This window comes from Rhinopithecus roxellana, chromosome 10 (assembly GCF_007565055.1).
Source record: "Rhinopithecus roxellana isolate Shanxi Qingling chromosome 10, ASM756505v1, whole genome shotgun sequence".
NCBI lineage: Eukaryota > Metazoa > Chordata > Mammalia > Primates > Cercopithecidae > Rhinopithecus > Rhinopithecus roxellana.
Window position 1 is genome coordinate 138,967,712 of NC_044558.1, and position 27,988 is coordinate 138,995,699.

At 42.4% G+C, this 27,988-nt stretch overlaps 2 protein-coding genes across 7 annotated transcripts in view; one reads left to right on the plus strand and one right to left on the minus strand.

The window, feature by feature from the left end:
- The first annotated feature begins 378 nt into the window (after positions 1-378).
- Positions 379-21,677, plus strand: ETFBKMT (electron transfer flavoprotein subunit beta lysine methyltransferase). 6 transcript variants are annotated; one of them, XM_030938310.1, is made up of 4 exons: positions 379-401; positions 11,523-11,951; positions 18,975-19,105; positions 20,243-21,677. In XM_030938310.1, exons 2-4 carry the CDS (start codon positions 11,638-11,640, stop codon positions 20,584-20,586), a joined length of 789 nt encoding a protein of 262 aa, XP_030794170.1. In that variant the 5' UTR covers positions 379-401; positions 11,523-11,637; the 3' UTR covers positions 20,587-21,677. The 6 variants fall into 6 exon arrangements, with proteins under 6 accessions (XP_030794170.1, XP_030794168.1, XP_030794166.1 ...); XM_030938308.1 differs by lacking the exon at positions 379-401 and adding an exon at positions 8,897-8,992; XM_030938306.1 differs by lacking the exon at positions 379-401 and adding an exon at positions 8,903-9,048.
- A 3,125-nt stretch (positions 21,678-24,802) lies between these two features.
- LOC115900061 (protein AMN1 homolog) overlaps positions 24,803-27,988 on the minus strand; it is a 37,688-nt gene continuing 34,502 nt past the window's right edge. The window contains exon 5 of the mRNA XM_030939717.1: positions 24,803-25,273. Coding sequence (XP_030795577.1) covers positions 25,200-25,273 — 74 coding nt within the window. The 3' untranslated portion in view covers positions 24,803-25,199. The remainder of the gene's footprint in view (positions 25,274-27,988) is intronic.

Here is a 27,988-nt window from a genome sequence, read left to right on the forward strand (position 1 = left end):
GACAGTTTACAAATGCCGTGGCAACATCAGGAAGTTCCCCTATATAGTCTCAAAGGGGAGGCATAAATAATCCACGCCTTGTTTAGCATGTATCATCAATAAATAACCATAAAAAATGGGCAACCAGCAGCCCTTGGGGCTGCTCTGTCTTTGGAGTAGCCATTCTTTTATTTCTTTACTTTCTTAAACCTGCTTTCATTTTACGGACTTGCCCTGATTTCTTTCTTGCATGAGATCCAAGAACACTCTGTTGGGATCTGAATTGTGATCCCTTTCCAGTAGCACCACTAGAGGGTTTTGAATGGAAGAGTGAAATGATCTGACTTTTTTTTTTTTTTTTAAAGAATCACTCTGGCTTTTCTGTTGAGAATTGACCAAAGGAAGCAAGGAGGGATAAGAAGGTTAGTTCAAAGACCTTTGCAACGAAAGAGTTAAGGACACGCCACCCCCAAATATGCCAGTTTAGCATACTGATTATTTCAAGGTGAAGGTACTTGAGAGACTGTCATTGCAGGAAGAGCTGGCTGACTGTTTCACAGTGGGCAGGATCTATGCAAACCTGCAGCTGAGGAAGCTGAGAGGCAGAAGAAAGAGGCTGACACATCCAGTTTCCTAGGAAGAAACGTTTACTAGGGACTTAGAACAGAAGCCATGTCTGTATCTCAGGAAGCAGTGAGACAAGATGGTGGATCCCTGCACCATTACCCCTCAAACCCAGGGCTTATATATCCCAGGAGAGGAGTGATTCAGGAGGGACGTGGAGAACAACTGAAGTAGGATAACATCAAGGCCGCTTGACCAAAGGGCAGGATTTACAGTCAGTACGTGTTCTTACACAAGGAACAACAGATAAACTGGAAGTCTTAGAAGACTTCCTGGAACTGGGGTTAATCAGAAACCAACGTGGATTAGCATCCAGGATGGAGTTGCTTTGCCCTCCTCACTGACATGTCCATTCCTACCTTGAGGAAGCCATAAAAATTCCTTTGAGAAAAATGCCTTCCTTTTTTTTTTTTCCTTTTCTCTTTTTTGAGATGGAGCCTTGCTCTGTGCCCCGGGCTGGAGTGCAATGGCACAATCTCAGCTCACTGCAACCTCCACCACCCGGGTTGCAGTGAGGCAACCCGGGTTCAAGCAATTCTCCAGCCTCAGCCTCTGGAACAGCGGGGATTACAGGCGCGTGCCACCACGCCTGGCTAATTTTTGTATTTTTAGTAGAGATGGGGTTTTACCATGTTGGCCAGGCTGGTCTCGAACTCCTGATCTCAGGTGTGATCTGATCTGCCTCCGCCTCCCAAAGTGCTGAGATTACAGGCATGAGCCACGGTGCCCGTTTCCTTTAGTAGAAAGAGAAAATAACCCTTATCTCCAGAGACTGGGAATTGATGCTACAATGGACCTATACAGATAAACTTACTAAACCAACATTTATCTTTCACCAGCTTTGCACTTCACCCATACAGGAGTTTAGAAAAAATCACTTAGGCAGATAGTAGGAGTGTGGGAGTCCTCAGTAAGGCTTTTATTTTTTCATGAAAAGCAGCCCCAAATAACTTTCTAACGAAGAGCATCCTGTAAAGCCGAGTTGCAGACATAGACATAGTGAACGCCGGGAGGAACTTTGGGCTACACATGTTCAAGTTGGAGGCTCCATCTTCCTTTCCCTTTGTCAGCCACGTGTACTGTAAGGAGCAGACAAGATGGCGCTGACCAACTGGAAAGTTCATTTACATAATAAGATTAGAGTGGGGTAACCAGCCTTCCCCTGCACACTATGTAAACATCATACCTGATCAAACCAATCTGTGAGCCCTGTGTAAATCAGACACCGCCTCCTCAGACCTCACTATAAAATCTGGCGCATCCACCACCGGCTGGGCCTTTTCTCTGTAGAGAAAGCTGTTTCTCTTTCCCTTCTCTTCTGCCTATTAAACCTCTGCTCCTAAACTCCTTGTGTGTGTCCATGTCCTAAATTTTCCTGGTGCCCGACGACAAACCCCAGGTTTATACCCCAGACAATGTAGCTGCTTCATCACCATGTATCTCCTAATGATTTCCCCACAATATACTGCCCTGAGTTCAAATCCCTTTGTCTTCATAAATTTATCATTTCTTTGTCTAAAAGGTATAAAAGCTTTCTGTTCTGGCCATTTTCTTCAGGACGTCACCCCTTTCATCTTGTGAGATTCTTCATGTACAAGTAAAAATTAATAACACTTGTATGCTTTTCTGTTAATCTGTTTATGTCCATTTAGTTCTTAGACTCAGAAGATCCCAAGGGAGTACAGGAGAATTTATCCTCCCATCAACAATAACCCAGGCTAGAGATGATGGTGATTTGTATTAGAGGAAAGCAATGCAGGTGGTGAAAAGTGGTCAGATTCTGCATAGACAGTATTTTGGATTTGCTGGTGGGTTAGTTGTGTAGTGTGCACGTGCGTGTGAGAGAGAAAAAGATTGAGAGAGAATGTGTTATAGATTATACCAAATATCTTTTAAGCTTTAAGCCTGAACTATTTATTACCAGTGATAAGTATTTCCATCATATCTTACAACTAAAGAAATGTGCCAGGCCAGGCGTGGTGGCTCACGCCTGTAATCCCAGCACTTTGGGAGGCTGAGGCCGGCAGATTGCCTGAGCTCAGGAGTTCGAAACCAGCCTGGGCAACACGGTGACATCCAGTCTCTACCAAAATACAAAAAAATCAGCTGGGCGTGGCAGCGTGTGCCTGTAGTCCCAGCTGCTCAGGAGGCTGAGGCAGGAGAATCGCTTGAACCCAGGAGGCAGAGGTTGCAGTGAGCCGAGATCGTGCCACTGCACTCCAGCCTGGGCTACAGAGCGAGACTCCTTATCAAAAAAAAAAAAAAAAAAAAAGGTACCAGTGTGTAGTAACATTGTGGGTGAGAATCTTTGCTCTTTATACATGACTCTGTTTAAGTTTCAGTTTTGTTTTTGCTCTTACCATTTTAGCTGAAACACACTTGGCTAAATTGTTAAGCTAAATTGTTGGCTACATGTTAAGCTAAATTATCAGTAGATGGCACCACAGCCTTAGTTAGCTGAAGATTTCTGGGTTTTGCAGGGAGTGAGGATTCCCTTTTGTAGCCAACTGGTCTTATATAGTGTCAGTTGTCAGATGTTTAGGTGTGACTCAGTGACCTGTGCTTAAAAGTTTGCCTGGTTACTAACTGAGGGAGCAACAAGTGCAAACTGCAGATAAGGAACTGAAAAAAGGAAACACACAAATTTACACAGACACGGTGCCATAGATTTGTTGCAAGGGCAATTTGGTAGAGAGAAGCTGGAAGGAAGCTGAAGCTCCAGAAAACCCAAAATTACAAACTTCCTTCAAAAGTCTGGGGAGAGGCTGGGCGTGGTGGCTCAGGCCTGTAATCGCAGCACTTTGGGAGGCCGAAGTGGGGGGATCACTTGAGGCCAGGAGTTTGAGACCAGCCTGGCCAACATGGTGAAACCCCGTCTCTACTAAAAATACAAAAAATTAGCTGGGTGTGGTGGCGGGCGCCTGTAATCCCAGCTATTTGGGAGGCTGAGGTGGGAGAATCACTTGAACCTGGGAGGAAGAAGTTGCAGTGAGCTGAGATAGTGCTACTGCACTCCAGCCTGGGCGACAGAGTAAAATTCCGTCTCAAAAAAAAAAAAAAAAAAGAACAAAAGAAGACAGATATTAGCGAGTGTTGGCTAGGATGTGGAGCAATTGGAAATCTCATGCAATGATGGTGGAAATGTAAAATAACATAACTATTTTATTTTATTTTATGTTGTTTCTGAGACAGAGTCTTGCTCTGTCATCCAGGCTGGAGTGCAGTTGCACGATCTTGGCTCACTGTAACCTCTGCCTCCTGGGTTCAAGTGATTCTCCTGTCTCAGCCTCCTGAGTAACTGGGATTACAGGCAGACATCACCATGTCCGACTAATTTTTGTATTTTTAGTAGAGACGGGGTTTCACCATGTTGGCCAGGCTGTTCTCGAACTCCTGACCTCCAGTGGTCCTCCCACCTTGGCCTTCCAAAGTGCTGGGATTACAGGCATGAGCCACGGTGCCCAGCAGGCACAACCATTTTAGAAAAAGTTTGCAATTAATCATACACCTACCATATGATCTAGCCATTGCACTCCTAGGTATTTACGCAAAGGAAAGAAAGCATAAGGCTATACAAAGACTTGGACACAAATGTTCAAAACAACTTTATTTATAATAGTAAAAGAAAGAAAACTCAAATGTCCATCAACAGGTAAATGGACAAACATGGGAGCTTATCTATACATACAATGAAACACTACTTAGTAATATAAAGGAGTGAATTATTGATGCAGGAAACATGGATGAATACAAATAATTACTAGTGAAAGAAATAAGATAAAAACAGTATATAAACTCTGTACAATTGCATGCATATGAAAATCTAGAAAAAACAAAGCAATCTATAGTGGCAGAAAGCCAAGAATGGTTGTAAAGGACTGAAGAAGGGAGAAGGACTGGATGGGTGCCGTGGATCACATCTGTAAACCCAGCAGTTTGGGAGGCCGAGGCAGGCAGATCACTTGAGGTCAGGAGTTCGAGACCAGCCTGGCTAACGTGGTGAAACGCTGTCTCTACTAAAAATACAAAAATTAGCCAGGTGTGGTGGTGCGCGCCTGTAATCCCAGCTACTCAGGAGGCTGAGGCATGAGAATTGCTTGAACCCGGGAGGAGAAGGTTACAGTGAGCCAGGATCTCGCCACTGCACTCCAGCCTGGGCATCAGAGTAAGACTCTGTCTCATGAAAAAAACAAACAAACAAAAAACAGAACAAAAAGGTTTAAAAAAAAGTGGGGGAAGAACTGGAGGGAGCAATTATACAGGAGCACTGAATATGTTCACTATCTTGATTTTGGTGATGGTTTCATGAGTATATACTGTAAAGGAGCATAAAAAGTCTCAAAACCCCCAAACTTATTATGCCAAAGGGAAAGTTAAGCCTGCTTACTTCGCAACCTTGTGTCAAAGTGCTATACATTAGCCAGATCCCTACAAAAAGAAAAGGTCTCAGGTATTTCCAGATGACTGCCCTCACAAATTGCTCATAAGAAAATTCTTTCCTGGCTCCTAAACTTTTCAAGGTGTATAATAAATCCTCCCATAAATAAGGACATGTCAGCTGTCACTTTAAGTCTGCAACTTAAGTCTAACTCCTTGTCCAGGAACCTAAAGTCTGGTAAATTTCACACTGATAGTGCCAATTATAAGCCTTATCTTCCCAAGTGAAAAACAAAGATGAGATCCATTATTCTTCTACCTATCCTGAGAAGTCTGAATAATGAATTCTTCCTTTACTCCCTATTTTTGAATGTTTGCCCTTATCTCATGTGTAACATAGATTTACTGGGCACTAATTAAAATCTCACAAGAATGTCATCATTTGCCTCACTGTCTATCTCCCTTTTCCTGCGTGTCTTTTCTCTTAAAGAAATGTGTAAATACCGAATCTCCTGAAACCTTTCCCAAGGAGCACAGGCCACAGACTCATGTTTCTGTGACTCGGGGTTTTCCTGGGCACACCTTTAAGCTCTGGCTCAGTAAACCTGGATTGATTGAGATTCTTGCCTCAGTCTCTCATTTGGGTTGACAAAACATATGTCAGGACATTAGATTGTACTCTGTAAACATGCAAAGTTGCCAATGTGAGACTATGTCAAATATACCTCAATAAAGCTGTTAAAAGTAAATTTGTAAAATGAGATACTGATATGTAATGTCGGTTATTTTACTCACGTATTTGCCTTTTCTTTCATTTAACAGAGTTTATTGAGTGTCTAACTGTGCTAGAGGCTAAAAGAATAATGAGATAGTCTGCTTTCAAGTCTAGACAGACAGTGACAGTTCTGCTTGATATTCTTGTTGAACATGCCCATAGGAAGCTAAGAAAATAGGAAGATTAGTGTGTAGGCTGACGTGTTAGGGAAGGCTTTTCAGAGGACCTTAACCTTGAGCTGAGTTCTGAAGGATGAGTAGGTGGTTTGGACAGTGAGGAGCAGTTAGGGGTGGGAGGCAGTGGCAGCTTTCTGTCTTCAACAAGGCCTAGGGATGAGAGAACAAGGTGCTGTGGGAGGAAAACAAATTGCAGCAGAGAGGGGAGAAGAGCGTATTGAAAAGAGGCAGGATAGGTTAAGTCAGGACTGATTAGCATGGGCCTGGAAAGCTGTAGTCAGGATTCCAGCTGTACCAATGAAGGTCTGGGGAGCTAGAGCGGGTTTTAGGCAAGGGAGAACACAGATAGCCTGCTGATGAACAGCACAGGCCAGTTGAGTGGAGCAAGAGAAACCATCTTGCCCTGAGGTTGGCTAGCATTATGGTTAAACGCATTTATTTAATTAGTCTCCAAGTCCTGCTAATAGCTCATCCTTAATCATTTTCAGATGTTCCAATTCTTTCCATCCCTGTTGCAGTTACCTTAGTTCTGCCTCTGTTATTGTTTGCTTGGATTACCATAATATCCTCCAATGGCGGTTTCCTTGTCTTCAGTCTTGCCCCCACTCTAAACTCTTTGCTACCTGCAGCATAAAACATTTTTCTAAACTTCAAGTCTGATCCTCTCAGCTTTAACTGAAAACCCAATCTGCTGCTCATCAATCTCTGTGTTTGTAATAACGATCATCACTGTAACAGCACACTTAGCAAGCATTTACTACATGCCAGGAACTGGGCTAAACACGGTGTGCTTTTATCTCATTAAATCTTCCTAAAACATTATTATTATCATCACTGTTTTACAGATGAAGAAACTGATTATCAAGAAGGTTTAGTAATGTGTCCAAGATCATACAGCTAATAAGTGTAATTGAATAACTTGTTGAAAAACCAAAAACCCCGTAAAGACAAAGTTGGGTAAAACTTTTTACTTGCACCTGCAAGAGGGACCAATTATTAGAGAACTGGCTTTGTAAACAAAAATGTAGGGCAGGTAGTTAAAGTAAAAAAATCATGAGGATAGACAAGAGCTCAAATTGTTATCAGTTCACAAGTCTGCTTGGATGTATGTGGGTCAATTTTGTTAAAATCGGTCCTTTCTATTAAGAAATTACAGCGCATCAACACTAAACAACAGAAAAGAAAATCCCTATGTCCCTGTTTTTCATGCTTTATCTGGGAAGGGTAGGCCTTTTCTAGACTATGGAATCTAAGCTTCAGCAAAAAAAATCATTTAAGCTGCAATATAAAGAATAGTCTTGGCCAGTCACGGTGGTTCACACCTGTAATCCCAGGACTTTGGGAGGCAGAGGTGGGCGGATCACTAGGTCAAAAGTTCGACACCAGCCTGACCAACATGGTGAAACCCCATCTCTACTAAAAATACAAAAATTAGCAAGGCGTGGTGGTGCACGCCTATAATCCCAGCTAGTGGGGATGCTGAGGCAGGAGAATGGCTTGAACCCAGGAGGCGGAGGTTGCAGTGAGCCGAGATCACTCCAGCCTGGGCGACAGAGCAAGACTCCATCTCAAAAAAAAAAAAAAAAAAAGAATAGTCTTAAGGAAGGCAGAATTAGAGAAAGACAAGTTATAGGAACCCAGGCAAGCCATTATAATGCCAAACTAAGGCAATGGCAGGAGGGACAGAAAGAACTGGACCAGTTTTAAAACCATTATGGAACAGGAAAGGCATGTTGCAGTCCCTTCAACCAAGTTGCAAGTTTTGAATGAGTTATCCAAACATTATTAAATGCATCTTCAGTGATGGCTACCAAACTTTTTACCAGGAACTCTTTTTTGTAGAAATGTTAGGTCAGCCTGTTCATTCTGGTTTCTTGGGCAGTGACTGGGATGTTCAAACTACTAATTGGGATAGAACACAGAAGCTGGTTAAAAACAATATTTCTTATACAAATTGACCTTGAACATGGATCAAGGTTCACTATTCGCAGGAGAATCGGAGAGTGTGGTAATGAAAAGTTATTATACTTGAGAAAACGAGTTTACATCAGCAACTAATTAAGAAAAAAAGCAGCTCATAAATGGATGAATGCAGGTCATAAACACATTATATCAGTTATTACATAGGAAATCTATGGCAGAATACTGTGAAATGCAAGGTGTGTAGCTTATCAACAAGAATATAGCAAGTACGCCATTCAACTAAGACAGAAATGATAAGGCTGCATCTGGGGCTGTTGACTGGAAGCACAAAGTGTCCTTTCCTTGTAGTAGTTACTAAAGATTCCAGTTTACATGGAAAGACAGAAAGCTGTTACACCCATGGCAGGAGCAGAGAACCCCAGCGACAAATTCTAATTTTGAACAGGCAGGTGCCAGTGTATTTCTCAAACTGCAAACTAAGATGCAGAAACACAATTTTCCTGTTTCTTAGTTTTGGACCATTTTCCCCCCAGAGCAGGTTTTAATTGTTGTCAGGTGAGATGCTGAGTTAACTTTGAGTGTTGAGTTGAGGGTCCAGTGGGATGTGGGTCCAGTTGAAAGGTGGATATATGTAGATCCAGACTCGAGTGATATAGGCTGCAAATAAATTGATAGTGAATTTATGAATTGTTAGAAAAGAAAGGACATCATTATGATTTAATCGCAGTTGAATGTAGGCAGCACAAAGGCCTTACACTGTGTCTTTTTTAAAAAAAATATACTGGGTCTATTTTGCTCACCACTCTATGTCCCGTGCCTGGAAGTGCGACTGGTACATAGTAGGTGTTGGATACATAGTTTCAGAATGAAATTTTAGAAATCAAAATTCTACAAACATTGCACACAGATTTAACGTTCTCTTATTTTCCAGGCGAGGTCAGGGCGCCCTTTGGTTTCGCGCTTCTGGCCCTTTAAGAAAGTGAAGGCGAAAGAAAGCGCTGCTGGGAAAAAGGGCGGGGCCGCGAGGGCCCGCCGTCCGTCCCGCCCACATCCCGGCCACAGCCAGCAGCTCGCGCTTGGCTGAGTTTTGGTAGCGGGACCCAGAAAATGTAAAGCATGCGCAGGAAGAGTCGCCAGGGTGAGTGACAGGCGAGCCCTGTGCTTTACTTCCGAGGGCGGTGTCAGCAAAGCTAGGTAAGGAGACCGGGAGGACGCTGCCTGCCCCTTTAAGATCGACTCCACCCCGCCTCTGGAGGAAAATGACGCAGTCGTCTACAGTTTCTGGAACGTAACCCTTTTGATCCCGTCAGCTCTCCTTCTCATTAAGAGAAATACCCAGTGGCCCCCACAGTCACGTACGTCATAACCCATGCCTCATCGGTGCTGGGACGGGAGAGGGAAGCGCCGGTCTAAAGGACATGGGGTCCAAATCCCAAATAATCTCTATTTGCTCTGCGTTACCTTTAAACTTTAGGCTGCATTGTGTGATTCAAGTGACAGCCTAGTACTGCTTAACAAAATTAGTCTAATGGGAGACCAGGCCCTGAGAGACCTCTGCGATCCCAGGACACTGATGTGGGGTAACTAATACCCACTGGAATCTACGCTGAGTTCACAGGCTATGTATGACCTGACATGCATTTTGGGCTGCCCTGAGTTTTGATATTTGAATGAGTTGCTGTTGTTTAAAAGCAGAAGCTGGCCGGGCGTGGTGGCTCGCGCCTGTAATCCCAGCACTTTGGGAGGCGGAGGCAGGCGGATCGCTTGAGGTCAGGAGTTCCAGACCAGTCTGGCCAACATGGCGAAACCTCGCCTCTACACACACACACACAAAATACAAAAATTAGCCGGGCATGGTGGCACGCGCCCGTAATCCCAGGACTCGGGAGGCTGAGATAGGAGAATCGCTTGAACGTGGGAGTCGGAGATTGCAGTGAGCCGAGATCGCACCACTGCACTCCAGCCTGGGCGACAGAGACTCTGTCTCAACAACAACAAAAAAAGTGGAAGCTAATGTGTCAATATCTAGATTTTTTTCGATGATTTTGAGAAATCGGAGGGGTCTGGCAGCATGTTCCTGCCTGGCCCTTTTGAACTGTTTGAAAACAGTCTCCAGCTTGCCACAGCCCCTCTGTTATTTTACAGCTAGCCTGCATCACTCATTTATGATGTCCAGCCCCTTGTAGGGATTTGGATTTTTGATCCCTAATCTAAATACTTTAGTGGATTTAAGACCATTTAAAACATTTATGCAGAAGAGATCCGAGGTCTCCAAACAACTGGGTGCATAAGTTGTGTTTAAGTTGTTGTTCCTCATTCTCATTTATTCTTATCAGCGTGTGTGTGTGTGTGTGTATGTATATATATCTATAAAACGTCTTTGTGATCAGTTGCACAGGTGTTTTTCTATTGGAGCAAATCTTTTCAGTTTAGGCTTGGTAAAATCGAACCATCAGATGCTTTTACAGAAAGAGATCTAGGAGTTGATGTTCTTTTATTACAATTAAATCAATACAGTATTTTTAAAGGAAAAAACCTGAGTCTTGATTGCATTGTCTTCTGATATGACAATCTTTAGTGAAATCGAGTAGTCAATATAATTTGTATTAATATATCTCTGCCCACAGACAATTATAAATTCATTAACCCCCCAGCTCTTGGCTAGACTTCATGAAGGCAAAAACTGTGTTTGCCCTGTTAACTACTTTATCCCACCACTGGAATAATAAGCTTCCTGAAGACAGAAGACTTCTGTTATTTTGTTCACAGTTACCAAGCATGCCTACTTTGTTAAATTTCTGAAAGAAGTTGTACAGTTGGCCCACAATATAACAATATAGCAATGTAAAATTACAGCAATAAAAATAACACAAAAATATAGTGTAACTATTTACATAGCATTTACGTTGTATTATTATGAGTCATCCAGAGATGATTTAAAGTATACCACAGCATATGCCTAGTATACCACAGCATATGCTTAGTTTATATGCAAATATGCCATTTTATATAAGGGACTTGAGTATCTTCTGTGGTACCCTGGAAGCAAGGGATACTGGAACCAATCCCTTGAGGATACTGAGGGATGACTATATGCCTGATTTCCTGTAAGAGGCATTTTCTTGAGGATTCTTTCAAAATCAAATGCTTGTGTATTTGTTGTGTTAAATTACTAAAAGGATTCTCTTGTGAAAAGGTATCATTTAAAAAGATTGGATTTTCCCAATTGATGCACTAAAGCTTTCATCTGAAATGAACTTGCACATGTGAGTCATCAGATACAGAGCTTACACTGTAATATTTTCTTTTTTTTTTCTTTGAGACGGAGTTTTGCTCTTGTTGCCCAGGCTGAAGTATAATGGTGCGATCTCAGCTCACTGCAACCTCTGCCTCACGGGTTCAAGCAATTCTCAAGTAGTGGAATTACAGGCACCCGCCACCATGCCTGGCTAATTTTTTGTATTTTTAGTAGAGACAGGGTTTCACCATGATGACCAGGCTGGTCTTGAACTCCTGACCTCAGGTGATCCTCCCACCTTGGCCTCCCAAAGTGCTGGGATTATAGGCGTGAGCCACCGCCCCCGGCCAATATTTTCTTATTATGTAATAGGATCTGGAAATGTTGTTCTTCTTTGGAATTCTCAGTATTACTTTTTTTTCCCCCCCAGAGACTCAGAGGTTCCAGTTGAGATCAAGTTGGGAGACACACCCTTGTTCATTCTCCTTGAGAAGCGGCCATTATCAACAGAACATTGATAGAACCTGTGTTTGGGGAAAGGCCTGATGGCTTTGAGTCTAGGTTGGAAAGCACCCAGGAATCGCTGTGGTTTCCTCTTGCAGGCTATGCGAAGCAGTGGTCTTCTCTTGTTTCCCTGTGGCCGGTGTCCCTGGAGGGGAGCTGGAAGCTTTTTGGATCCTAAGATAAAGGCTTTCCTGGAGGAGAACACTGAAGTCACCAGCAGTGGTAGCCTCACCCCTGAAATCCAGTTGCGGCTTTTGACCCCCAGATGCAAATTCTGGTGGGAGAGAGCTGACCTGTGGCCCCACAGTGATCCTTACTGGGCAATCTACTGGCCAGGAGGCCAAGCCCTGTCTAGGTATTACCCTATTGAAACTTTTAAGGTGGTACAGATCTTTGCTCTTTTCAGTCCCCTCCAACTCCAGCCTCTACAAAAAACCACAGCAAGTCTGGGCGTGGTGGCTCATGCCTGTAGTCTCCGTACTTTGGGAGGGTGAGACTGTATAGTAAGCTGTGATCCTGCCACTGCACTCCCGCCTGGCCTGTCTTTAAAAACAAAACAAAACAGAAACTAGCAAAACTCAAAAGTCTTCTTGTTTTTTCTTCTTTCTTTCTTTCTTTTTTTTTTGGTAGAGACAGGATCTTGTTATGTTGTCCAGGCTGGTCTTAAACTCCTGGCCTCCTCAACCTCCCCAAGTCCTGGTATTACAGACGTGGGCCTCTGAGCCTGACCTTAGGTTAGCCATATTTTTTAGTTGCCTTGTTGCATAATTTTCCCTTGTAACCCAAGCTTATCAAGCTATTTTCCCAAGTAGCTGTCTCCCCAAGAGAAATCCTAGAGTCAGCTGTCAGGACCCTGGATAGCTATAAGTGATCCAGAAATCTCATCTGTTAGGAGGTTCATGGTTCATAGCGCATGACCATTGCAGAGTTTTTAGATGGAAGCTAAATACCCAGTCCTTCAGCTCTCCTTTAATTCAGTGAATGTCGCTCCATAAACCTCACATTCCTTCCAGAGTTGCTTCTTTTCCCATAAAACAGGAGCTGTGAGTGAGTGGGGTGCTCAAAGATTCCCTCTTCTATTGGGTGCAGTGCCTGTAATCCCAGTGCTTTAGGAAGCCAGTGCAGGAGGACAGCTTGAGGTCAAGAGTTCGAGACCAGCCTAGGTCTCTACAAAAAAAAAAGTTTTTTAAAATTAGCCAGGTGTGGTATCTTGTGCCTGTAATCTTAGCAACTCAGGAGGCTGAGGTGGGAGGATCACATGAACCCAGGATTTCTAGGTTACAGTGAGCTGTGATTGCACCATTGCACTCCAGCCTGGGTAATAGAGTGAGACCCTGTATCTATTTTTAAAAGAGAGAATAAAAGTCTCAGTGGCTCATGCCTGTAATCTCAGCACTTTGGGAGGCCGAGGCCGGCGGATCACTTGAGGTCAGGAGGTCAAGACCAGCCTGGCCAACATGGCGATAGAGTGAGGAAAAAATCCCTCTTCTCTAGAGGCTTGTTGAAAATTTAGGACTTGAATCTGCGTTTTAATCCCCCCTCCCCATCTTCTAACTCTCCATATTGCAGAGGTCTTAGGGCATTTTCTCACATAGCCACACTATACTTCTTATTGAAACACAGCTGATGAAATAAAGGCAAGAGCTTTTTGCATTTTGATCTAGTCTTTGTTGTAGGATTGGTAAATGATTTCATCTGTTTATGCCCTGTGGTTCTAAAGCTGTGAAACAAAAAAGGTGATAAGGACTTCTGTTTCACAGGAATGGTCTAGCCTACATAATTAGTGTTATATGTAGTTTTAAGTAAAGTGTGTAAATGCAAACATAGAGCTTTTGGTTGGAAATTCCAAGGACTGGAAAGCTTTCCAGCTGGTACAAAATAATGCCAATGTTCTGATCGTTGTGTTGCTAGATTTTCAAGCTTTATTTAGTTATATCATAGTTTTAGAATGCTGACATCTTAAGTGATGTCTATTAAAGTAACTATCAACTTGAAATAAAATCATCTTCTTTAAGAGACTGAGTTAGATGTCATAAATTGGTGACCCATAGGTGTGTTTTGTTTGACCTGGACTTATAAACTTCAAAAAAATTATTTGCTGATATTTAAAACTGGCGAGATTTCATGTAAAAATCGATTTGCTTTGAAAAGCAAGGATACCTGGTAAACAGGGATTCTGTGTGGCAACGGTGAGCTGAAGATGGGTAGCAGCTAGTTATTTACTTACTTAGAGATGGAGTTTTGTTCTCGTCATCCAGGCTGGAGTGCAATGGCGTGATCTCAGCTCACTGCAGCCTCCACTTGAACCACTCCAGGTTCAAGCAATTCTTCTGCCTCAGTCTCCCGAGTAGCTGGGATTACAGGTGCCCTCCACCACACCTGGCTACTTTTAGTATTTTTAGTGGAGACGGGGTTTCACCATGTTGGCCAGGCTGATCTCAAATTCCTGACCTCAGCTTCCCAAAGTGCTGGGATTACAGGTGTGAGCTACTGCACCCAGCCTATTTATTTATTTAGAGATGGAGTCTCACTCTGTTGTCCAGGTTGCAGTGCAATGGTGCACTCTCAGCCTACTACAACCTACACCTCCCAGGTTCAAGTGATCCTCCTGCCTTGTAACTGGGATTATAGGCACCCACTGGATAATTTTTTTTTTTTTTTTTTTTGAGACGGAGTCTCGCTCTGTCATCCGGGCTGGAGTGCAGTGGTGTGATCTCGGCTCATTGCAACCTCCGCCTCCCGGGTTGAAGTGATTCTCCTGCCTCGGCCTCTCAAGTAGCTGGGACTACAGGCTCGTGCCACCATGCCAGGCTAATTTTTGTATTTTTAGTAGAGACAGGGTTTTACCATGTTGATCAGGCTGGTTTTGAACTCCTGACCTTGTGATCCACCCTCCTCGGCCTCCCAAAATGTTGGGATTACAGGCGTGAACCAACGCGCCTGACCTAATTTTGTATTTTTATTAGAGACAGGGTTTCACCATGTTGGCCAGGCTGGTCTTGAACTCCTGACCTCAAGTGATCCGCCGGCCTTGGCCTCCCAAAGTGCTGGGATTACAGGCATGAGCCACCGTGCCTGGCGGTAGCAGCTATTTAGACAGGGCATGTATACCTCTACTTTGCCATAGTTTTACTGGTAGATGTTGTCAAGTCCCAGGTTCTTGGTGCCATGAACAAAGAATTGGATGTGACACACATACAAGTAGCAAAGCAGCAAACAGTTTGTTAAGCACAATGCGATCAGCAGTGGATCAGGCTGACCCGTGAGTGGTATCAGCCCTGGTTTGTTACATTTCATGGCCTTTTATATGCTTTTTCCTCACTTGCTTAACCTTACTTTATTTTTCAGAAGTGAATTGCTCATCCTTGCCTTTCCCTCATTGTGCCTAAACCGCACTTTATTTCTCATAAGCTAATTGTGCATCCTTTCTTAACAGTATTTTATCTTTCCCGACAAAATTGCTTATCTTTTATTTCTTGTAACCAAATTGCTACTGCAAGCCCTTTCAACTTATTTTCCTTATCTTGCATGTTCCAACTCATTGCTTACTCCCTTATCTATTAGTGCTTACTCTCTTATTTCATATGTCCCGTTTCTGCTATCTTGTATGTTTTGCTTTTGGTATTGCTTCAGCTAGGCTATGTCCAATGGGTCCCCTTCACCCCTGAATTCCTCTGCCATTCTCCTGCCTCAGTAGTACCCACTGTTCCTTATTACTCCAATCCTAAGATCAAGAGTCAGCTGAAATTTGTTATTTCAGTGTTTCCCCATCCATCTTCACTTGTTTGGTAACTGTTTAGCTCTAGTCCAAATTCCTTGGCTGAACTGGACTTTGGGTTTTACCAGAGAGGTCATTGTACTACAATTCAGGCAGCAGGAAAGTCACTCTATGATTTAGTCTAGAGGAGACAGTGACTCTTGGATTGAGTTTACTTAATTTTAGTCTTTGTTTTAGCAGTATTTTGTCAGTCTTAATTCCTGGTGCTTGGTAGTTTCTGGAACGTACTAAGTATTCAATACTTTGTCAGCCCAAATGAGAGACTGAGGCATGAGTCTCAACCAGCCAAGGTTTGTTAAGCCCAAGAGAAATACAAGTCACAGAGAAGTTTGTGGCCTGTGCTCTTCTAAGAGGTTTTTAGGAGGCACAGTATTTATACATTTCTTTCTTTCTTTCTTTTTTTCTGTTGTTTGAGATGGAGTTTTGCTTTTGTTGCCCAGGCTGGAATGCAATGGCACAATCTTGGCAGACTGCAGCCTTCCCCCTCCCAGGTTCAAACGATTCTCCCACCTCAGCCTCCCGAGTAGCTGGAATTACAGGCATGCATCACCACACCTGGCTAATTTTGTATTTTGTATTTTTAGTAGAGACGGGGTTTCACCATGTTGGCCAGGCTGGTTTTAAACTCCTGACCTCAGGTGATCCACCCACCTCGGCCTCCTAAAGTGCTGGGATTACAGGCGTGAGCCACCTCGCCTGGACATTTATACATTTCTTTCTTTTTTTTTCTTTTTTTTTTTGAGACGGAGTCTCGCTCTGTCACCCAGTCTGGAGTGCTGTGGCCGGATCTCAGCTCACTGCAAGCTCCGCCTTCCGGGTTCACACCATTCTCCTGCCTCAGCCTCCCGAGTAGCTGGGACTACAGGCGCTGCCACCTCGCCCGGCTAGTTTTTTGTAGTTTTTAGTAGAGACAGGGTTTCACCGTGTTAGCCAGGATGGTCTCGATTTCCTGACCTCGTGATCCGCCCGTCTCGGCCTCCCAAAGTGCTGGGATTACAGGCTTGAGCCACCGCGCCCGGCCCATTTCTTTTCTTTCTTTCTTTCTCTTTTTTTGAGACGGAGTCTCGCTCTGTCACCCAGGCTGGAGTGCAATGGCTTGATCTCTACTCACTGCAACCTCTGCCTCCTGGGTTCAAGCAATTCTCCTGCCTCAGCCTCCCGAGTAGCTGGGATTACAGGCATGAGCCACTGTGCCTGGCTATACATTTCTTTAAAGAGGAAAAGGCATGTAGAAACAGTGGGTTAGGCAGTGAGGCAAATGATTACATCCTTGTGAGATTTTAGTCAGTGCCCAGTAAATCTATGCTCTACATAAGGTGAACATTCGAAAATAGGGAGTAAGGAAGAGTTAATTACGTAGATGTCTCAGGGTAGGTGAAGGAATGATTGCTCTCATCCTGTTTTTTTTCTTGAGACAGGGTCTCACTTTGTCACCCAGGCCAGAGTGCCGTGGTGCAATCTTTGCTCACTACAGCCTTGACCTCCTGGGCACAAGTGATCCTCCCATCTCAGCCTCCCAAGTAGTTGTGACCACAGGCATGTGGCACCATAAGCAACTAATTTTTGTACTGTTTGTAGAGACGGGGTCTCATTATGTTGCTCAGGCTGGTCTCGAACTCTTGGGCCCAAGTGATCCTCCCCACTTCAGCCTCCCAAAGTGTTGAGATTACAGGTGTGAGCCACTGCACCTAGCCTTACCCTGTTTTTATTCTGTACCCAGGAAGATAAGCTTGTAATGGACATTGTATGAAATTTAACACTTTAGTTTTGTGGACAAGGAGTTAGACTTAGGTAGCAGACTAAAGTTAGAGTTGATATGTTTTTGTTTATGGGAGGAGATACATCTCGAAAGGTTTAGGGGTCTGCAAAGAATTTATGAGCAATTTGTGAGGGCAGTCATCTGGAGGTCCCTGAGACCTTTTCCTTTTGTAGGGGTCTGGCTAATGTATAGCGCTTTGACACAAGGTTGTGAAGTAACAGCTATCTATGCATGAGGAAAGGACAGTCTTCCCTAACTTGGCCTCCAGGCTTAACTTTCCTTTTGACATAATGAGTTTTGTGGGTCTAGAGACTTTTTTTTTTTTTTTTTTTTTTTTTTTTTGAGACAGAGTTTCGCTCTGTCATCCAGGCTGGAGTGCAGTGGTGCCATCTTGGCTCACTGTGAGCTCTGCCTCCTGGGTTCATGCCATTCTCCTGCCTCAGCCTCCCAAGTAGCTGGACTACAGGCACCCGCCACCACGTCTGGCTAATTATTTTGCATTTTTGGTAGAGACGGGGTTTCACCGTGTTAGCCAGGATGATTAAACAGTCTCACTGTGTCACCCGGGCTGGGGTGCAGTGGTGCAATCTTGGCTCACTGCAAACTCTGCTTCCCTGGTTCAAGCAATTCTGCCTCAGCCTCCTGAGTAGCTGAGATTACAGGCACCCGCCACCACCCCTCGCTAATTTTTGTATTTTTTTTTTTTTTTTTTAATTTTGAGATAGAGTCTTGCTCTGTCGCCCAGGCTGGAGCACAGTGGCATAATCTCAGCTCACTGCAACCTCCACCTCCTGGGTTCAAGTGATTCTCCTGCCTCAACCTCCTGAGTAGCTGGGACTATAGGCACACACCACCATGCCGAGCTAATTTTTGGATTTTTAGTAGAGATGAGATTTTGCCATGTTGGCCAGGTTGGTCTCGAATTCCTGCCCTCAAGTAATCTGCCTGCCGTGGTCTCCCAAAGGGCTGGGATTACAGGCATGAGCCGCCGTGCCCAGCCTATACCTTTTTTTTGAAAAAAATTGACTTGAATAGCATGATTAGTCAGTTGTGTGGTACTGTGCTTCATGCCTGCTGAAGAGAAAGACCAAATGACTAGGTCCTTTCTTCTGCCACCTCTGCCCAGCTCTGGAGATGGACTTTTTGTGTCACTCTAGTCAGACCAAACTTGCCAAGGTTGGACCAAGTTCTTCTGCTACGTTTCACTGTTTCTTTTGTCCAGTCAACCTAAGGACATGTCTTTTCTTTCTTTTCCTTTTCTTTTTTTGGATACCTCTTATTTGCCGAGACCAGCTGGGTTGGGGAGACCCTAACCCAGTGGCGCTAGAGGAATTAAAGACACACACACAGAAATATAGAGGTGTGAAGTGGGAAATCAGGGGTCTCACAGCCTTCAGAGCTGAGAGCCCCGAACAGAGATTTACCCATGTATTTATTAACAGCAAGCCAGTCATTAGCATTGTTTCTGTAGATATTAGATTAACTAAAAGTATCCCTTATGGGAAATGAAGGGATGGTCTGAAATAAAGGGATGGGTTGGGCTGTCTGCAGCAGGAGTATGTCCTTGAGGCACAGATCACTCATGCTATTGTTTTGGTTTAAGAAAGCTTTTAAGTGGTTTTCTGCCCTGGGTGGGCCAGGTGTTCCTTGCCCTCATTCCGGTAAACCCACAACCTTCCAGTGTGGGCGTTATAGCCATCATGAACATGTCACAGTGCTGCAGAGATTTTGTTTATGGCCAGTTTTGGGGCCAGTTTATGGCCAGATTTTGGGGGGCCTGTTCCCAACACTTATTTTTCCTCATCTCTCTGAGATATGTTTCTCCTTTCTTTTTAATTTAGGTATCTTTTGGATAATCCTGATGTTGTCAGAGGAAAATCTGTATTAGATCTTGGGAGTGGTTGTGGAGCAACAGCTATTGCTGCTAAGATGAGCGGGGCATCAAGGATCTTGGCCAATGACATAGACCCTAGTAAGGATTCATATTTTAAAATATTTAAGGCTCATCTTTTTTTTCTTCTCTAGAATAAGTATTTAAGGCTCATCTTTTTTTTCTTCTCTAGAATAAGTATGTACACATGCTCAGTGTGGTAGCTTGTCGTCGTATGCATTTTGTGATCAGACATTGTGAATCTGTGTGCACTGGGACATTATCTGTAGGAATCCCGAGGTCGGAGTAGATGGTACATTTTTCCCAGGAGGATTTGTGTCTGCCAGACATCCTGGAGGGAGCACTTATGTTAATTTATGGGTTAGGAATTGCCTGAAATAAGTAAATAGTGTATATTTGACCCCAAACCCGAGTGAGTGTTGGCCTGTCTTTGAGGGTGATTTTTATTCCATTAGAACACAGGCTGAGACAAGTAAGTTTTTATTTGATCTGATTTTCTTCTGGTCTACCCTTTCACTGAGAATATAGTCCTTGAAAACCTTTATTTTATAAAGGAGTCTCAGTTCTTTTGTTTTTTTTTTTGGATACGGAGCCTCACTCTGTTGCCCAGGCTGCGGTGCAGTGGCATGGTCTTGGCTCACTGCGACCTCCACCTCCTGGGTTCAAGTGATTCTCCTGCCTCAGCCTCCCGAGTAGCTGGGACTACAGGCATGCACCACCATGTCCAGCTAATTTTTGTATTTTTATTAGAGACAGGGTTTCACCATGTTAGCCAGGCTGGTCTCAAACTCCTGACCTCAGGTGATCCGCCTGCCTTGGCCTCCCAAAGTGCTGGGATTACAGGTGTGAGCCACTTGCGCCCAGCCAAGGGGTCTCAGTTCTAATTTATTGCCATGCTCAATCAAGCCCAAGGCTTGTTTCCCTGTTCACAGTAAAAAACCAAAATATTTTGGTTAATGAAATCAGCAAATATTCCTAAAATTCCCAGCATTTCTAGGTGTTTTGAATTGTTTGTTTTGTTTTCAGGATATCCAGTCATGTATTTGGAAATTGTGGTATAGCTTATATTGAGATAACCTTTAGACTTCTTTAAACAACAACTTTCAACAAAAAGGAAGAAAAATATATTGTTAGCAGATCTTCTAAATTATTTAATCAACAGGGAATTATAACAGCCTAGCATATACCAATTCATTTTGTGCTTTTTTTTTTTTTAAGTTGCAGGAATGGCTATTACACTAAATTGTGAATTGAACCGACTGAATCCTTTTCCTATTTTAATCCAAAACATTTTGAATTTGGAACAAGATAAGTGGGACCTTGTTGTTCTTGGCGATATGTTTTATGACGAAAACCTTGCAGACAGTCTTCATCAGTGGCTGAAGAAGTGCTTCTGGACCTATAGAACTCGAGTACTGATTGGTGACCCTGGGCGGCCCCAGTTCAGTGGACACAGCATTCAGCATCACCTGCACAAAGTGGTAGAATATTCACTTTTGGAGCCTACTAGGCAGGAAAACAGTGGACTGACAACAAGCACAGTGTGGGATTTTCAGCCTTGAGTTGTCGAAGTGCTTCCAAGTATGAATATAGTAATATTTGGATCTGACTCTAAAAGTTTTCTCTATAGGAGATACTCTTCAGTTTAATGAATGTAATTCTTGTTAAATGGCAAATCTTGTTTTTAAAATATGAAGGTTTAGAGTTTTGCTTACTTTTGTCATGTAACTGGTTCTGTATTTCTATGCATGCCAATTATACACATCTCTATCTGCATTTTTTTTCTATTTTAACCACTGAAAAAATATGATTATACAATGCCATACTCACTGGTGGCAGCATTTAATTTAAGTAATGCAGAGGAATTAAACATTGTAGCCGGATCTGTTTCTGTAGTTGAGAACAACTGTGATGTAACTTTTAATTAAACAAACAAAACAAAACATAGAAGAATATATATGTATTTTCTTTTTTTAGAGACAGAGTCCCTGCTCCCAGGCTGGAATGCAGTGGCTATTCAGAGGCTTAATCATTGGGCACTGCAGCCTTGAACTCTGGGCTTTTTTTTTTTTTTTTTTTTTTGAGATAGAGTCTCGCTCTGTTGCCCAGGCTGGAGTGCAGTGGCGCATATCTCAGCTCACTGTAGCCTCCACCTCCCACATTCAAGCGATTGTCCTGTCTCAGCCTCTGGAGTAGCTGGGATTTTAGGTATGCACCACCATGCCTGGGTCATTTTTGTATTTTTAGTCGAGACTGGGTTTTGCCATGTTGGCCAGGCCAGTCTCAAACTCCTGACTTCAGGTGATCCACCCGCCTTGGCCTCCCAAAGTGCTAGAATTACAGGTGTGAGCCACCACACCAGCCTGACATGTTTTTTATTTCTATCACTTCCTTTTGATTTTTTCTTATAGCAGTCTAGCTCTGCTTATGTCACCCATCATTCTTGCATGTTGTATGCTTTTCGCATTAGAGCCTTTTGCATGTTAATCAGTTATTTTAAATTTATGATCTGATAATTCTAAAATGTCTACCATATCTGAGTCTGGTTTTGATGCTTGTCTTTCCAGACTGTTTTTTTTGTCTTTCAGCATGCTTTGTAATTTTTTGTTGATAGCTAGACATGATGTATTGGATAAATAAGCAGGTAAACTAAGGTAGCATGAGGTTTTAAAATCTGGGTAGGGCTATTGTTTGCTGTAGTGTAGCTATTACAGGCTAAATTTTCCTCTAGTGTCCTTGCTGTTGTCTCCCCTGTTATCTTTGAGTTTCCCTAGAGATTCCTTCTTACATAGAGTCTGAAGCTTGCAGTTTTTTTCACCTGTAATTCCCTGTTATTATACAGTAGCCTAAATGATGTGATAAAGTATGGGAGAAGGTATGTTCTATAGTTCTGTGATTAAGTCTCAGTCAGTTAAGTCAGCCTGTGCTCCTGCTGTGACCTTCACAAGTGCTTTCAGCTTTTCTTTTGTCCCTTTGGTGAGACAGGAAGGCTAGAGGAGGCTGTAGCTGGGTACTTCCTTTCCCCCAGGTCAGCTAGGCTCTGGTAAAATAGTTTCCCTTGAGAGCTGGAATTGCATGCTTGGGCATATTTCAAAATGGTTACTTTCCCCATCCTCGTACGAGAAGAAAGGATTTTTCTCTGATCCTCACCCTGAGAACCTGGTAGGTATCCTGGAGGTAAAACTATGAAAGTGTGGTGTCTCCCCTAGGAGTGGGCCCCCTTGAGTTGGTTTGTTTTAATTTAACAAAGTTTAATTGAGCAAAGAACAATCTGTGAATTAGGCAGCTCCCAGAAGCAGTGTAGGTTCAGAGTGATGGCAGCGTTGCCACACCTGGTGAGATAACGGTTATGGACAGATTCCTGGAGCTTTTGATTTTTTTTTTTTTTTTTTTTTTTTGAGACAGAGTCTCACTCTTATCGCCCAGGCTGGAGTGCAATGGCACAATCTTGGCTCACTGCAACCTCTGCCTCCTGGGTTAAAGTGATTCTCCTGCCTCAGCCTCCCAAGTAGCTGGGATTAGAGGCATGCATCACCACGCCCAGCTGGGATTACAGGCATGTGCCACCATGCCCAGCTAATTTTTATATTTTTAGTAAAGACAGAGCTTCACCATGTTGGCCAGGCTGGTCTCGAACTCCTGACCTGAGGTGATCCATCCGCCTCAGCCTCCCAAAGTGCTGGGATTACCAGTGTGAGCCACTGCACCAGGCTGGAGCTTTTGATTCTTAAGTCCATCCACATGGAGCCTCCAGCAACTCAGGAATTATAGCATAAATGTTCCTACTGGTACTGGCTCCAGCAAAAGGCTTCTGCTCCCTGTAAGCTGTGGTTCTTTGTATTTGCATTTCTAATTTGTGAGGCATTTTCTCTTTAACCTTAATTCTATAATGGATCTAAGTGTTGTTGAGTTTTCAGTTTATTCAGCTTTATTCTTATTGTGAGGATGGGAATGATGACTTCCAATCTCTTTATATTAGAACATATAAATCAGACTAGAGACTGGAAATTTTTGTTGTTGTTGTTGTTGAGTTTTTTGTTTTGTTTTGTTTTTAGACAGGGTCTTGCTCTCTCATCCAGGCTGGAGTTCCGCGATGTGACCATGCTCACTGCAGCCTCGACTTTCCAGGCTCAGGTAATCCTCCCACTTCAGCCTCCTTAGTAGCTAGGACTGCAGGCATGCACCACCATGATGCCTGGCTAGTTTTTTTTATTTTGTATTTTTTGTAGACACGGAGTCTTGCTACATTGGCCAGGCTGGGTATTACTGGGTGTTTCTTTCTTTCCTCCTTTATTTCTTTCCATATTTACTTATTCAATGAATATTTGAGTGCTTATTATATACCAGGCACTGTTCTAGGCACTGGGGATATAGGGATACAGCAATGAAAAAAAAAGATAAATATTTTGTCCTTACAAAATTTGTATTCTAGAGTAGGGAGACATAATGAACAAATGAAAAGTAAAACAGGCATCAGATGGTGATAGGTAGTAAAGAGAAAAAGAGGTAAGGGTGATAGGGAATACTGGGTACTAGATGGGGTACAGATATTTTAAACAGAGTGGTGAGAAATAATTAATACAACTAGCAACATAAAAAAGGAGGAAAATAAAACTGCAAACTGTTTTAGGAAGATAAATCCTTCATAGACCCAAAGAAGCTCACAACTTAGATTGAAACTGGTTTCTGCAAAAAGGGGAAAATACGATTGACTTGGTTAAATATTCAGTATTAAATTTTATTGAATTCATCTTTAGAAAAATTTCATAGAACAGGCCTTACCCTTTTTGCACATATATACATATATGCCACCTTTGCAGTGGCAACATATATAGCCACACTATAAACATACCACATTTATAAAGCAATAGTAAGGACAAGAAATGGAGCTGAATAAGTACCCCCCAACATACACAAGAAAGTTAGCATACTTACCCCATTTTTCACTACATCAGAGGCAAAATAAGAAATCTTTTAAGAAAATCTCAACAAGACAGGCTCATGGCAAAATGAATATGCTAAATTTGGGGGTTGGTTTAAGCATGGTATGTGTCAGGTAATTTTGTGATTACCAAAAAGTTTTCACTTGAAAACTAAGACCTTTGCTGTTTATTTCACAATGTGAAATCAATAGAACCTGAGGATACAAATCTCTGTAGTGATACTCTGTATTTACTCATTTTTACACATTTTTGAATGCAATTTTGCTAAGGAAGGAAAGCTTACAGATGAATAAAATGTAATTGGGAAGAGTAGCCATAAAAATCAATGAACTAAGAGGCTGGGCAAGAGCCTCTGTAATACTAATACACTGAATGGCTAGTAAGTCACTTCATTTCAGTGAAACAAATACCTAAATTCTTTTAAGAATTAACAGGCTTGATGTTCAGGTCTGCTTTTGGCAAATGGGTATTTAAATACTTCAGGAAGGTAAGAGCCAGAAAATAGGAAGGTAACTATGCTTTTAGAAATATGTGTTTTTTTTTTTTTTGAGGCGGAGTCTCACTCTGTCGCCGGGGCTGGAGTGCAGTGGCCGGATCTCAGCTCACTGCAAGCTCCGCCTCCCGGGTTTACGCCATTCTCCTGCCTCAGCCTCCCGAGTAGCTGGGACTACAGGCGCCCGCCACCTCGCCTGGCTAGTTTTTTTTTTTTGTATTTTTAATAGAGGTGAGGTTTCACCGTGTTAGCCAGGATGGTCTCGATCTCCTGACCTCGTGATCCGCCCGTCTCGGCCTCCCAAAGTGCTGGGATTACAGGCTTGAGCCACCGCGCCCGGCCTAGAAATATGTTTACTTAGATTCTCCCAAGGTTTATACTTACAGGTAAGCTTATAACAATAGCTCAGATACCTACATAGGAGAAGGAAATCTCAAGGGAAAACAGTTAATTTTAAACACAAAATCCAACACCATAGATCAGAGTTCATGCTAAGATTATCATTTCAAAAATAATGACTCATCCAACAGATATAGAATAATAGCACTATTAAGATGTTTAAGAGTAAAGCACAAACCATGTATATACCAAGACTTAGCTAATTCTCTGAGAGTTATAACTTAAGACAATAAAATAATTAATAGTGTTAACATTAAATAGAATGCAAATCTCTATAGATGGTTTCTTGGGAAAGTAGTTTTGATAAGCTTTCCTAGCATTGATCATCTTCAAAAAAGCATCAATAAACAGTCCATGTCACTTGCTTTAGTTTGTTTGGGCCTACTAATTGCTCCAACACTTCTCGTGAATGATCTATAAAAGAAAACAATGACAATATATTAATTGACAATAATAAACGTTTAATGTTTCCTCATGTCTAACTGGAGATGATGTTAATACACAGTTATTTAAAGGATTAAAGGAGGTGATCTATAAAGCACAGTATAGGCCAGGCGCGGTGGCTCAAGCCTGTAATCCCAGCACTTTGGGAGGCCGAGACGGGCGAATCACGAGGTCAGGAGATCGAGACCATCCTGGCTAACACGGTGAAACCCCGTCTCTACTAAAAAATACAAAAAGCTAGCCGGGCGAGGTGGCGGGCGCCTGTAGTCCCAGCTACTCGGGAGGCTGAGGCAGGAGAATGGCATAAACCCGGGAGGCGGAGCTTGCAGTGAGCTGAGATCCGGCCACTGCACTCCAGGCCGGGCGACAGAGCGAGACTCCGTCTCAAAAAAAAAAATAAATAAATAAAGCACAGTATACAACTAACTTGCTAATAATTAATGGTAGCCCTTACTATTATTAGGTGCACCTATCACAGTATTACTTGTTTAAAAAAAAAAAACAGGCATTTGTTGTTTTCTGTGTAATTTCATCATAATTCCACCAACCAGAGTAATGGTGTAATTTCACCATTAACCTGTGTTAATGGTTAATAACTTTTTTCAGGATCTTAGCTGGAAATAGATGATTCACTAAAGTGGAGTGACTGAACACCATTTAATTAAGGGAATATTTACCAAAAAAGTAGGATTAAAGAAAGCCAATAAACCACCTTGGGAAGCTGCAACACACCCAAAGGGTTAGAGGAGGTAGTAGTCACCAGAACGTGACAAGTTGACCTGTAGTTGAACATTTTTCCACGTCTGTATAATACTATTATAAAATATGATTTTAAATAGATAACCATTATATAAATACACTGTAATTTAACCGATCTATATTATTGGACATTTAGATGTTTTCAGTTTTTCACAATGTACAGTCGTGATTTTGATATGGTTTCCATCCTCGTTTTAGGATGTCTTTAAAAAATCTGAATTAAAGCAAAAATACTGATAAAATTTTGTTAGTTTAAATATTACTCATAAGTTTAACAGACTTGTTTCCATAGCTACAACTTATGTTTTATATACAACCTATCTCTAACCCAGTCTTGGAAATCCTGTAATTTGGTGGTTCCTAGACAGATTTCACAGACCAGTAGGAAAAAAAAAAAGATGGGCCTAACATATACAGTGACAAAATTTTATTTTAAGTTAAACAAAATTAAGCAAAAATACCAAGGTTTATTGCCAGTAAGAGAACCAGAGAGTGTATAGAAATGAAAAGTTATTATCATTGGGAAAACAAAGGTTTACAATTCCATTTTTTAAAAAAGTAGCTAGTAAGATAAATGCAGTTTTATTCATGGTCATAAAAATAGTATTGGTTATTGTAGAGGAAATCTAAATCAAAGATAGGTTCAAATTATGTTGAAAGTAAAAGAATGGAAAGACATACCATATAAATGGCAACCATGACAAAGCTGGGTGGCTACAGAAGAGGGGGGAAACACTTTCCAACTCTTTCTGTGAGGCCAGTGTTACCCTGATACCAAAGCCAGACAAAGACATCACATAAAAAGAAAACTGCAGACAAGGATCTTTTATTAATATAGACTAAAAAATGCTCAACAAAACACCAGCACACCAAATCCAGCCACTAGAAGGATTACATACCATGACCAACTGAGATTTATCATAGGAACGCAAGGTTAGTTTAACATCTGAAAATCAATGAGTATGATATACTGTGTTAATGTCCTATTGTTGCTATAACAAATTACCACAAACTTAGTGGCTTAAAGCAACAAATTTGTTATTGTACAGTTTTGAAGGTCAGAATTCCAAAATGGGTCTCACTGGGCTAAAATCAGGTGTGGGCAGGTCTGCATTACTTTTTAGAGGCAAGTTTTATCTTTTTTTTTGGAGGCTCTACAGGAGAATCTACTTCCTTTACTTTTCTAGCTTCTAGAAACTACCACATTCCTTGCATTCCTTCCTGCTTATTTAAAGTGAACAACATTGGGCTGGGTGCGGTGGCTCATGCCTGTAATCCCAGCACTTCAGGAGGCTGAGGCAGGCATATCATGAGGTCAGGAGTTCGAGACCAGCCTGGCCAACATAGTGAACCCCATCTCTACTAAAAATAAAAAAAATTAGCAAAGCATCCTGGCACGCGCCTGTAGTCCCAGCTACTCGGGAGGCTGGGGTGGAAGAATCACTTGAACTAGGGAGGCGGAGGTTGCAGTGAGCCGAGACCACGCCATTGTACTCCAGCCTAGGTGACAGAGTGAGACTCTGTCTCAAAAAAAAAAAAAGTGGGCATCATTGGGCACAGTCCTTCTCAAGCTGCCATCTCTATGGTCCTTCTCTGTCCTTCTACTTTTAAGGACCCTTATGATTATATTGGGCCTACATAGATAATCCAGGATGATCTCCCTACTTAAAAATCAACTGATTAGCAACTTTTAATTCCATTGGCAACTTTATGTAACATAACATACTCACATTTTGGGCATCAGAACATGGATATCATTGGGTGGGTGAGAGCATTATTCAGCTTACCACCTACACCATTCTAATAGAACGAAGAACTAAAACCACATGATCATCTCAACAGACAAACACCATTTGGCTGGGTGCGGTGGCTCACGCCTGGAATCCCAGCACTTCGGGAGGCTGATCACCTGAGCTCAGGAGTTCA